This window comes from Triturus cristatus, chromosome 1_2 (genome assembly GCF_964204655.1).
Source record: "Triturus cristatus chromosome 1_2, aTriCri1.1, whole genome shotgun sequence".
Lineage (NCBI taxonomy): Eukaryota > Metazoa > Chordata > Amphibia > Caudata > Salamandridae > Triturus > Triturus cristatus.
The window spans coordinates 115,121,232-115,134,224 of record NC_140580.1 but is presented as its reverse complement, the minus strand read 5'-3'; the positions used below and the strand labels follow the sequence as shown (position 1 = coordinate 115,134,224).

Sequence of the window (12,993 nt, the reverse complement as noted above, 5' to 3'; positions counted from 1 at the left end):
CTCATCTTCATTTTCACTGTGCCCGATATATCTACTCTCTGTCTTAATTGTCATAAACTTAAAATACCAAAATGGCACCCTAGTCTTCTCTCAGTTTGTGGTGGCATTTGATTCTGTAGCATTGTTCCACATTGATGTGGACGGCATCTACATTAACAGTATGCAGAGTATGTTTTTCACGTTGAGAAGATCCAGATTTTTCCTTTTCAAAAGTTTGCAAATCTTCCCAGTTTCACATCTTACCTTTGCCACTGCAAAGTTCTACTTTGCTTTGGTAGATAACTTTAGCGTCACAGCGAGAATTTTTTTTCTCTATTTCAAGCTTGAAAATGCCTGCAGACTTTTTCTCTGTAGTTGTAATGTTTGCAGAGCCTTTCTATGCACATTGAACAATTTCTGTGAGGTTTGCTGTGCAACTTTACATTTGTGGTGTTTTTAGGTACAATTGTATGGCATAGAACACTAGCATCCTCATTCTGATTTGCTCATAATTCCTGGCTAGTAACAGAAGGTGTGTCATTATCCCTTGTGGATATTTCTGTGAACAAATTTGCCAGATCACCCCTTGAGGATTTTGTCATCCGAAAAGGGTCTAGAAACTGTGAATTTTACTATACAAAAATTGGAAGAAGCCCCTTAAGACTCTTAAAAGGGTTCTGGAACAATACAGTGTGTAAAAATTACAAAAGCTATGCTTGTATTCTAGCACTAGTTCATTAAATATATTTGGCTAAAAATATTTTAAAGTTTCAGAATTGTTTCAGAGGCTTTCTTTATTATACAATATCATATACCAAACTAGTTTCATTATTTTTCAATGTGTACTACTTCATATAAATACACACTCCCAAACAAAGTTGTATTACAACAATCTTCTTTCAAACTTTATTTTGGTTACTAACCATAAAAGTTACATTAAAATACATTTCTCCATTTAAAACAATAAGAAAGAAAGAATAACATCAGATTCAAATAAGCAAATAATACATTATTTAAAAAACATTTTATTTAAATTTTAGGACGATTTTTTTATTCTGTGCAATTGCAACTGCTCATAAATACCTACTCAAGCCAGAAACAACATAAGGCAGCATTTCGTACCTCAAAATCTCTACCAGGTGCTTTCTGTATCCCAACCTCTGGCAGACAGGTCAAATCCATTTCTTTCTAATCTTATAAAATGTGCAAAAAAACAAAATATGTGCAATACGTTCTGCATTTGCTCAAGGGTATCAAGTGCAAAGGGCGTTTAGCTCATTTTCAGTATTCCATTTTACTGTATAAGCTTCAATTTTTGGGATACCATAACAAAACTTCAAATATACTGTTCTTGCCAGGGGATAATAAACAACATCCAACAATTCCTCAAACCCTGGACAAGGCTTGGCTCCCGAGAATTGTGTGGTTAATCTGCCTAATTTTTGGTTACTATGTAGCATGTTCAACTGGTACTCCCAAGATACCTGCTTTAATTGGTTGTGGGACAGTGTTTGTGGCTCGTCCCAATAATCACTTAAACCAAGCTTAACGAACCGTGCTTTCACATAACACAGCAAGGGGAGAGTTAGCAGTTCATCTAAGTCTAAGGCCTTTTCTATAATGATCCAACTCCTGCATCATCCACAACCTCACCAAAAATAGCAGAGGTCTCAAGTTTGCAAAATGCTCTACCCGTTTTACGTTAAGATCGTGGGAAAGGGGCGTAAATGGTGTAGCCGCCGGTAGACCTAATAGACCCCTCATTAATTTATCTTCCTCAATGGGAAGCTGCCCTAAATTTTCTACGCTCCACAGCTCAGCCCCATACAATGCTGCGGCCTTGGCTTTGTACTTATAAATCTCTAGAGCCGGCGTAACAGCTTTTATTGTATACGTATTATATTTACTATTGACCACCCTTGCACCATGTGTAAGAATCCTTCTTGCGTGATTTATTTGGGGATTCCACAACACCCTAGAACTTCTAGTAATACCCAGATAATTAAAATGTGAGATCATTTCAATATTTTTCTTACCAACATGGATGTTTTTCTTAAAGGACCGATGGGCTTTTAAGGACGTACATTTGGACTTGCTAATGTTTATTTCCAATCCCTTTCCAGTGCAGTATTGATTGAAGTAATCTAGAAGTTTTTGGAGACCCCTCGGCGTCTGCGAAACCAGAATAGTATCATTAGCAAAAAGCAATGCTGGAACCGGAGACGCGAATGGCTGCGGGGAGTCATGACTGCACTTGTTCAGATGGTCAACAACATCGTTCATAAAGAGTGAGAACAAAGTAGGTGTGAGCACACACCCCTGTCTCACTCCTCTACTAATTGGGATTGGCACAGTTAGTTCAACATTCACCCCCAACGGACCATAGCATAGTTACCCTGGTGCAAACTAACTATCTGGGTAAGGATGTCGTCTGGGACTCCCTGATTTTTCAACTGTGCCCAGAGCAACCCACTTGGAACAAGGTCAAATGCTGCCCTTAAGTCTACAAATGCAATATAAATATAGGCATCTCTTATTTTAACATATTTCCATAAAATGCACATTAGCCTAAATACTTGATATGTTACCACAATATGTCTCTCTCTTTTAGACTCGTTTACAGTGTATGTAGACATTCCTATTGCCATTTGGAAAGCATCTGTTTTTATCTGTTAAGCTTTACATTGAGCATAATGCTAATCAGTATATAGACTTGTTTCATCCACATAGCATTTCGACGATCATCATTTCAATTAATTATCCATCCTTAGGACATGACATAATTCATCTTCAGACGTAAAAGTAAAGGAGCAAATAATCCTAGGAGGTATAAATTGATCATTATACATCATGTTCCGTTAATTTATCTAATTTCACTTTTCTTTTTACCTAATTTATGTTCATCCCTATTCACTTCATATAATTACTGTATTTACAGAGTTCTCCAGTCCCTCGCCGAAGGTGTGTTAAAGGCAAGCCCGTCTGCGCCCGTACATGCTCGGACCGCGCTCAGCGCAAGCCCTCCTGCCGATTTTAGGCCGCAACTGAAGGAGATAATTATTTACTCCAGAAGCAATCATCTTGAACTAAACATTTCGAGTATATATTGCTCCCCCCGGCTAAGGAAACAAAGGTTAAGGAGAAAGGAAAGGTTAAGGAAAAATGGTTACACAATTTTGGCATTGTGCACTAGTAAATGCTCGGTCACTGATAAAACACAAGCTTGAATTTGCAGACTTTGTAAAAGCACATGCCTTTGACATTTCTTTTGTGGTGAAAACCTGGGCCGATGCTGCATCTGGCCCCGACATGATTCTAGCCACCACGGCAAGCTTCTCCATTGTGACGAAAGACCGGAAGGGGAAAAAAGTGAGGGGGCATTTCCATAGTTTATCGTGATCATCTAAGGGCAACACTTACTGATACCCCGACTGTGAGGTGCTCTCCTTTAAAATCAAACTTAGTCACACTTATTTCTTTAATGGACTTCTTATCTATCGCCCACCTGGCCTTAGAGCCAACTTTATTCAAACTCTCAGTCAGTTACTAGAGTATAAGGTCAATTCCCAGGACTACACTATTTTTTGCGATTTCCATTTGGATAAGTTGCAGAATAAAGATACTAGTGACCTTACTGATTTGATGACTAGTGCAAGGTTGGAACAGATTATTAGGGGCCCTACTCATAGGGCAGGGCATCTGCTTGATTCCGTCTTTACAGACGGCCAGTTTTTGGAATCCAACAGTATACTTCAATTACACTGGTCGGATCACTCAGCGGTTCTGTTTACCTTATCTGTACCTATTACCTCTGGCAATAAGAGCATTCCATCCAGAATGTACAAATGGCACCAATGGCTCAGTTTAGATGCCATGGAATGTAATACTCTATTGGAAAATAATAGACCTTCTATTTCCTCTGATCCAGAGGTAGTATCCTTGGAGTATCACTCTTGGATTGGCTCGATAGTACATACTCTAGTGCCCTTAAAATCTGAGAAGGTAAACAGAGCTACCTCTACTGAGCCCTGGTTTTCAGAGGAACTCAGGCTTTTAAAAAAGCGATGCCTCCAGCAAGAACTGCGGTTGTGACAAAACTATGCCACCGCCGAATAAAAAATGTATAGGGAGCTGATGGAGAGTATAAAGAATTGATTCTCGGATAAAATAAAATCCACAAATAACAGCACTAAAGAATTATTTTCCACGGTCCAGAAACTAAGCAGAACCCCGGAGACTAGAAACTGTGCCATTGATCAAACCTTCTGTAACACTCTAGCTTCTTTTTTTTCCTGTGAAAAAATATGTAGCATTTACGACACATTTGCCTTGAGTCACTCTCTGAGAAGGTATAGCTCCTCTGCTGAGAGTAGTGGGGTTTTGGCTAGTCTAACAGACCAAAAGGGCCCGTTTCTAGCTAACTCTGCTCGACTATCAAATTTTTCGTTCATCTCGTATGACCAGGTTCTCAAACTTCTTCGTACAACCAAAGCTGGCTCCCCGGCAGATCCTTGTCCCCCTAGAATAGCTCACGTAGCTCTGGATCCTGTTGCACAGCAACTCACTGAAATCTTTTATCTCATCCTCAAAACAAGAATATTTCCAAACATTTGAAAGGATTCCATTCTGCCTCTCTTAAAAAAACAAAAAAAAAAACAACTTCGACTCTTTGAACCCCAGTAACTACTTCCCGATTTGCCGGTTGTGCTTGAAAAATCCATGAATCAAGAATAGACTACTTTTATCAATACCAACTATATTTTGTATCCTATGCAGTATGGTTTTAAGAGTGAGCACAGTACAGAGCTTGCCCTGATTACTGCGAAGGAGGAAGTCAGACGTGCAGTCGACAACGGAGGAAATGCCAGTCTAATTTTGCTGGACCCCTTGGCTGCTTTCGATACGATGGACCGCAGCTTATTGATAAGTCGCCTCCAAGAAATTGGCATAGGCGATGCCGCTCTTTCTCTTTTTAAATCTTTTTTAACTTGGTGTGAGCAAATTGTGGAACTAGACAGTTATTCATCACATACTTTTCAACTTCCTTCCGGGTTCCACAGGGCTCTTCATTGAGCCCCTTTCTTTTTAATCTATACATCACTCCTCCGGCCAGGCTTATTAAAACATTTTGCTTTACCATGGTGTCATACTCCGATGAGACACAGTTTATTGTTTCTGTCACAAACACTATTCAGGACACAGCTTTTAAGTTTCATAGCTGCATGCAACTGGTAAGTAAGTGGATGATGGAGAATTGCCCAAAGTTAAATTCAAACAAAACCAAAGTATTGCTCTTCAGCAATTCCTCCTCCTTTTGGCCTCCTGATTGGTGGCTTCAGGAACTCACCTCGCTCCTTCTTACAGTTACATAGGCATAAAACCTGGGCGTTATCTGCAATACAGCCTTGTCCTTCACTCATCAGGTAAAGGCCATCACCTCATTCACCTTTTTTACATTAAAAAATGTTAAGTAAAATCTTCCCATTTATACCTCTGGATCTTCAAAAGCGGTTGTCTTGGTGCTCATCTTATCTAAGTTAGACTACTGTAACACCCTCTTTGTTGGTCTACAGAAAGGTCTTCTTAACAAGCTACAGGTTCTCCAGAATGCAGCTGCTTGCTTATTATTAGGGATTCCCAGACATTCTTCAGCTAAACAAGCTCTTAAATCCCTCCACTAGCTTCTTGTGGAGAAGAGGATTCATTTTAAGGCCTTCCCCTATCACGGACTGGAATACCTAAAGAACTAGTTCCTTTGGTGTGTTCCGCCAAGAAATCTCCAGTCATCATCTCTAAAGCTGGTGGAGGTTCCCAGATTCTAGCTTTCAAGCTGGGGGGGCAAACGTTTTGTCACTGTCACCGCTAGATTATGGAATTGTCTTCACATCAATCTAAAGATCTCCTCTGACTTGCTTTCTTTAAGGAAGGGCTTCAAGACTTGGCTCTTCACCCGTTAGTCCATCTTCCATAAATGCGACGGTTCGGGTATGGCTAGGATTTGGCTATCACAACAGGTTTCTTTTAGCGCCTAGACGCCTTCGGACATTAGTTTGCGCCCAGTAAATAAATAACTCAATCGTTAAAATGCCCATTGTTTTTTTCACTAAGTCGCTTTAGAAATATGTTTTTAGTTTTCAGACGACAACTAAACTCTTAGAACAGGTAATTTTTGGTGGGTGCAGACAATTGATATAACAAGATATATAATTGCCAAGTTTCATTAATACCTTGTGGCATTATTACCCCCCAAGATTTAAATCTCAAGATGAATTTTGAAACATCCTGAGAGAGACTAATTAAAATAATGATGATAGTCAACACGCTGTGTAGAAAAGAAAAACCACTGTCTGTTCCATTGTGAACAATATTTAGATAAAAAAATATAATTATATGTTCACAAATGTAAACAGTCGGAAAATGTTTGACTGTATTTAAAATGAGTCTTGTTAGGGAGATGTGTTTCCTGTTGTAATAAACTATTGTATTGCAAATTGTGTGTATGTGATTCTGGCAGAAGGAAGCATCCATTAATTGTGAGATGTGATCTAAATCGAAAATATTTTTGGGTAAAGAAATGTTAAGAATTATTGGTATAACACGAGTTATTTTTGATATTTTCACCAGAATTAGTGACTAATGCAGAATTAGGCGCAGAACCAAACAATTCCAATATTATTCCTCATACCAAAAAGAATTACTTGTAATTCCGGGGTGAGTTTTCTTCTCAGTATTGCAGTACCTTCAGTTTCTGTAAGTGATTTGATGTGCACAAAAACTGCATTGGAAGTCCTGAACTCTTTTCTGCCAAGAGTATCATATGCAGAACCCTTTTAAAGTATTAAATAAAGATATATGGCACATACATTGGTGGTGTGAAAGTCAGTGTTTTTGCTAGTGCAGCAAAGCCTAACAATTTGGGAAGTATTCCATGAAACTTCGCAACAGGTATGAAAAAAAACTTTTAATCTTCACCTAACCCTACTAACAATTCAGGACCATCTATTGACCCTGAATGGCAGCAAAAGGTCCTCGGCCATAACTCACTACTCAGCTGGCAGTCCAATAGCCCTTAGTTGACACCATTGCAAGCAAATTTCCAGCTATCCTGTTCGCGCAAGGAATGGATTTGACCAGTGCATATAAATCCTCTTGTCTATTGTGTCCTCTTATTATCCTAACTTTGCATTCTTTTCATATAACCTTTCAATCCTAAATTAGATGCTGGTTGTCTTTACCTCCAGGACAACAACCTTCTCATAACATTAATTTGCCTTGTTCTTTAGTCAGTTCATTGTACCCTCCATGTTGTCCAGTGTCTCCATCACGGGTTCCCTCACAGGCAAGCACAAGCGGAAGGCTCTTGGTTATCCATATTCTGTTTTTGAGGGATGTATGAGTGAAAACATAATCGGCTCCTTTGTCGTTCTTTTGTTTTCTATTCTCTATTTTTCTCTGACATCATTCAGGAGTAGTCTTGTATTTCACGCAGCCGTGTTTTGGATATCTTCTATCCAATTTTGGGTTTGCTACAAAAAGGCCTTTCAGTGCCAAACCTCCTCTGCCTGGGGGCTGTGTCCCAAGTGTCCACTGGCATGCCAAGTGAATGAGAAGCCTTTAGCTTTACTGCACACAGTGTATCATAACCTCACAGCAACACTCTGCCCCTCTTCAAGGTCTCTTTTTTTACACTGAGTACCACATCAGTCACCTAGATGGTGTTCTGCTTACAAAGCACAGGTGAGTAACAGAGTTCAAAGCAAAGAAAAGCTGGAGGTTGTCATGTTCATGGGTCTCCGTCCTAGGAGGGTGAAACATCCGCCTTTGGTGTCTACCACCAGGGTTTCAAGACTTTTAATCCAAAATGTTCTGCCTTACCTTTCCGGTGTAATTTTTAAGACAAAACTAGTGAGTTTAAGGAATTAGGTAAAAATTTGTTCTTTTTCCTGAAGTGATAGCATAAAAGGCTTGCTATTTCTTAAACTGGAATATTTTGAACTTGATAATAGTCGGATTTTAAATTTTGTTTTAAAGTACATTGTCACTTTTAAAGTTAATTTCCTGTCTATTGGCAGTTTTTATAGGTCTGCTCTTACTTGATGAAAAGGGTAGGAATATGTTGGAACTTAAAAGAGTATACCATTCCAGAAACTGGACAGAATTTTTCCTCCATACGCTTGCATGTCTTTCTCTCGAAACGCATAACCCATTACCCAAATAAAAGTAAAACATTGTAATATAAATTGAAACATATAGTCTGCATTACTTGCACCCATCACTTTGTCACATCAAGCATTACTATCCAGAGAACCTCAAATTTGAGCTGTATTATACATTTTACATTAGATATTAATTTGTTCCTTCTAAGTTGGTAGTAGGTTAAATTTTGATTGTTGTACTGTATTAATGCTCTCTGTGTACATACGCTTGTAAAGAAAACAAAGTCTTTAATGCTTTAAAGTATTGATCTGTCTAAGCACTTCCCAGGACACAGAAGAGAGTCATCAGCCTCGCAGTTGAGAATATAGAAGCCTTTAGAAAAAATGGGTTGGTAGTACCAGTTGCAGTCTTACAACGTTTGACATTGCCATCAGTTCCAGTACAAACTCACAGGATGTCTGCTGGTCTTTCTTTACATTTTGATGGCTTGCTGGATTGGGTTGCTAGATTCGCATGTTTACTTGCATGTTTATCCTTCATGTCCTTGCAGTGAATTTTTTGCAAAGGAATTGTATGAAGCAAACGAGAGAGCGAGAATTGAAAAAGAAGAAAGAGAATCCATAGAGAGTCCTCCAGTACCTGTGCCAACGCCGACACCAACCCCATCACCAAGGAGCAAGAAAAAGAAAGGAAGCGGCAAAGGTTTGCAGTTTCACATTTCTAATGGTGCTGCCGGAGTTTACACATTATAACACAAAATACGCCGCCTTCTAGGTTCATCAGTTTACGTCTGAGGTTATCATTCTGTTATTTATAATTCTGATTCAGCAGTGCATCAGTACTGCCCATTGTTTGCCTTCATTATGTGTCTTGTGCTATTAAGCACTATATGGCCTTTTCTGCGATGTCATGGTGGACCTTAGCTCCTGTTTGTTGACTTTGTGACATCACAAATATGCACTTCACAAAACATCTTGATGGTTATTTCCGCTTTCACAAACATGCTTAAAGAATACAATGAACTGTTTTTGTTCTTTTTTGTCACCAACATAGAATGGTCAGTAATGGAAATGTTTTAATGTTTTTATTAGGTCTGTATTTTCTAAATGTCTGTGCGAGATTTTTTACTTATTCTATTTGTGAACGTGTCTTCTTTTTCTTTGTCAGTGCTACATTAAGTATAAGCCTTTATTCAGTAACAAAAGTACACTATAAGATGGCACAATTTTCTACGAGTCGTTCTTCATCGCATTCTACTTGTTCTGCTTGTTGTTGGACTGGAGTAAAAAGTGCCAGAATTCCCAATTGTGTGCCAGTTTGTCAAAGGGACAGCAATGAGAGAACTGGACAGCTCTGTTTAGCTGCATGTAAATAGTATGATGGTAGGAGACGGATTCTACTTCTGAGGAATGCCTCTGTGATGCAATTGAAAGTCGTGAGTCTAAGATCAAAGCTTTGTAGAAATATTGATGATCCCAGCTGAGTTACCGAGCTATAGTGTCCATACTGACCAAAACTGTCAAGGGACCCGTAATATTGAACAGCACATTAATTTCTAAGGCTGATGTAAAAGAAGTTTCCTTTAAATGTTGTTGGAGACATTTAATCTATTTTTCATTGTGAACTCTTTCAACGTATTGGATACTTTAGATATAATTTAACATTTTGTAGCAATCGTATTTCTTGGGCACTGTCTACATGCTTTGCCACACTCCACAGCTCGTGAATTACCAACACCTATTTTAATCAGATCTATACAGGCCTACCTCTTGGAGTTCCTTTGATGTGTGAGGTTGTTGGGAATATCTGATGTTTACCTCTACTTGGATTGGAAAACAGCACTGACCAGTAAGTTCAGATACTGTGGTGATTTTGATTTTTATGGCTCCTCCTTTTCAGTATTCTGACTGTGGATCCTCTCTGCTATGGACCACTTCTCTTTATGTTAATCATTTGAGTAGGTAAACAAGCTTGAAGACTCCTTATAATCCATATTCTGTTTTTGAGAGCTGTATGAGTAAAAAACATGATCAGCTCCTTTGTCTTTCATCTTTTGTTTTCTATTTTCTATGCTTCTCTGATATCATTTAAGAGTAGTCTTGTATTTTATGCAGGCTTGCTGCGGATATTTTCTATCCAATGTTGGCATTGCTACAAAAAGGCCTTTCAGTGCCAAACCTTCCCCGCCCGTGGCCTTTGTGACCCAAGTGTCTACTAGCATGACAAGCAAATGAGCAACCTTTCTTTTTTGCTTTACTCCACACAATGTATCATAACCTCCCCTTGGGGGCAGCTCACACAACACTCTGCCTCTCTTCAAGGTCTCTTTTGTGACACTGAGTACCACACCAGCCACCCATATGGTGCTCTGCTTACAAAGCACAGGTGAGTAACAGAGTTCAAAGCAAAGCTGAAGACTGTCATGTTCATGGATCTCAGTCAGGGCTGGCTTTAACGCTGGTGGCGCCCTGTGCGACAATGTCTGTTGGCGCCCCCCCCCAATGACCACCTCTGCCACGGATTCCCTCACTAGCACCCTTTAACAGTGCCTCTCGAGTCTCCATAACCACTGTCTCTCAGATTCATTTAGTTTTATAGCACCAGTCATACCAGTGTAAGGTGTCAGAGCACTTTATACCACACACACATTGAACAGAGACAATCATATATGTGTAAATCAGTGAATAGGAAATGTTACATCAGACAGTACTACAAGGTGTAGTGTAGGAGTGGCATGTCTTCAATACTGGTAGGCAATATAGTTAAAGTTCTTATTTAGGAAAGGCACATATTCAGAATTTTAAAATGCAACATCATTGTTAAGGGTTCTCCTTCATATTAAGAATTGTTTTCTACCCAAATGATCCCTTTTCACAAGATTAGGATAATGAAAGACTAGGCAAAAAAAAGTATAGCTCTAACATATACCATGCAGTTTACAGCAGCTCCAGTGTGACAGTTAATAGATCAATGTTCTATATTAGGATTTTGACTTATAAACGACAAGTAACAAAAGGAGCTCTCTGACAGAATCAGTAATCCACTATCAATTACATTATATGCACTTCGTTATCTGCATGGTACACTTTTTTAGCAGCAGGTTTTTTATCCCTCTACGCTACCTTAGGAGAAGTCAAAATTTCCACTAGACAAAACACCGATCTCCTTACAGGAAGACGATTAATCACAGGACATTTCTTGTCATTTTAATTGATGTCTTAATGTTGCTGGAGGCCAGGAACGAGGCAGCAGGTGCTTTTAAAATAATGATACACTTTTTCAAAAATTATGCCCCCACCCCAAGTCAACGCCCGGTGCGGTCGCACCGATTGCACCGCCCCTGGTCTCAGTGCTGGGAAGGTGAAACATCCACCTTCGTTGTCTACCACCAGGGTTTCAGGACTTTTTATCCAAAATGTTCTGCCGGACCGTTCCTGTATTATTTTTAAAGCAAAACTCGTGAGATTAATGAAATAGGGAAAAGCTTGTTTTTTCCTGAAGGTGATACCAACAAAGGCTTAAGGTTCTTAAAACTGGAATATTTTGAACTTGATAACAGTCTGATTTTAAATCTTGTTTTAAAGTACATTGTCACTTTTCAAGTTCATTTCCATTCCATTGGCAGCTTTTATAGGTCTGCTCTTACTTGATGAAAAGGGTAGAAATATTTTGTGACATAAAAGAGTATACTATTCCAGAAACTGGACAGAATTTTGAATCCATACACTTGCATGAGTATCAAAATCATTCATAAGCAGAAAAGTTATTTGCCCTGTACAAGGAGGCACACTTCCACCCATTGTCCAGCTAGACTTTCTGGGTTTCCTAGCTATGGGCTATTAAGAGTAAAATCTTCTAAACACGTGTTCACAGGCAAAATACAAGAGGCCCCATATAGTTAGGTTGAACTATTAAAAAGCTTTTAGAGTCCTCTGTAGGACCATATCCTTCTTTGGGTACACTGTAAAATCTTGACAGAGGTACCAAATGTAACCCAACAAGCACACATATAAAGGTAGACTTGTTTACTTTAAATGCATAATTCAAGTATCAATAGGCGCTGTCTACTCCACCTTCCCCCAAAATAAAAGCTGAATAACAAACATGTTTTTCCAACTTTAAATGTTCAAGAGAATTCTACATAGCTTTAGCTTCCCCGATGAAACAACTGTCATGACTGCATTGGCTACCTCCTGAATAGACTACTGCAACATAGCGTATCCTGGCTTCTGGAAGATCTTGATCTGTACATTGCACTTTATACAAAAATCGACAGCCACTGAAGATCAATCACAGACACCTTATTTTTCTCACTTCAGCCTGATTGCAGTGGTTGATGGTCCTATTTCATGTAAAGTGTTGGACATTAGTGTGCATAAGTCTCGTTATTGGACCTCTTGGATTTTTCGTCAGAAATTCTGCCTGCCTTTCCTGTGTCATTTGCGCCTCATCAGATATACCGTTGATTATTATGATGACTTTGCTGTTCTATTGTGACTTTTTAAAATGTAAAACTTCAAGCTTATCTTTGGCATCAGATACATTTGACTATGGGGTTACTTCATCAAAGGATCAAATCTGCCCTCTGAGTAACAAAGGCACACAGAATAGATTAAACATTTTAATTGTATATATTAGGTTAAGTCAAACACAATGTAAATACATAAGACCCATATTTTTAAATAAGCATCTACATAATGTATAAGAGGCTTTACGATTTTTACAATTTCAGAAATCTGTATGGATATGCAATTGTTTATGTAGATTGTTTAATTTTTCTTTAAGTGATGAAAGTTTATTTCTACCAACTCATGTGGAAAATTAAAATTTAATACATTGATAAAATAGCATTCTTGC

The 12,993-nt window shown here is 38.7% G+C and overlaps 1 protein-coding gene across 3 annotated transcripts in view; it reads left to right on the top strand.

The window, feature by feature from the left end:
* ENO4 (enolase 4) overlaps nt 1-12,993 on the top strand; it is a 506,130-nt gene that overhangs the window by 106,336 nt on the left and 386,801 nt on the right. For all 3 annotated transcript variants that reach the window (XM_085603160.1, XM_085603154.1, XM_085603150.1), the window contains exon 4: nt 8,687-8,838. In XM_085603160.1, the coding sequence (XP_085459286.1) occupies nt 8,687-8,838 (152 nt within the window). The remainder of the gene's footprint in view (nt 1-8,686; nt 8,839-12,993) is intronic.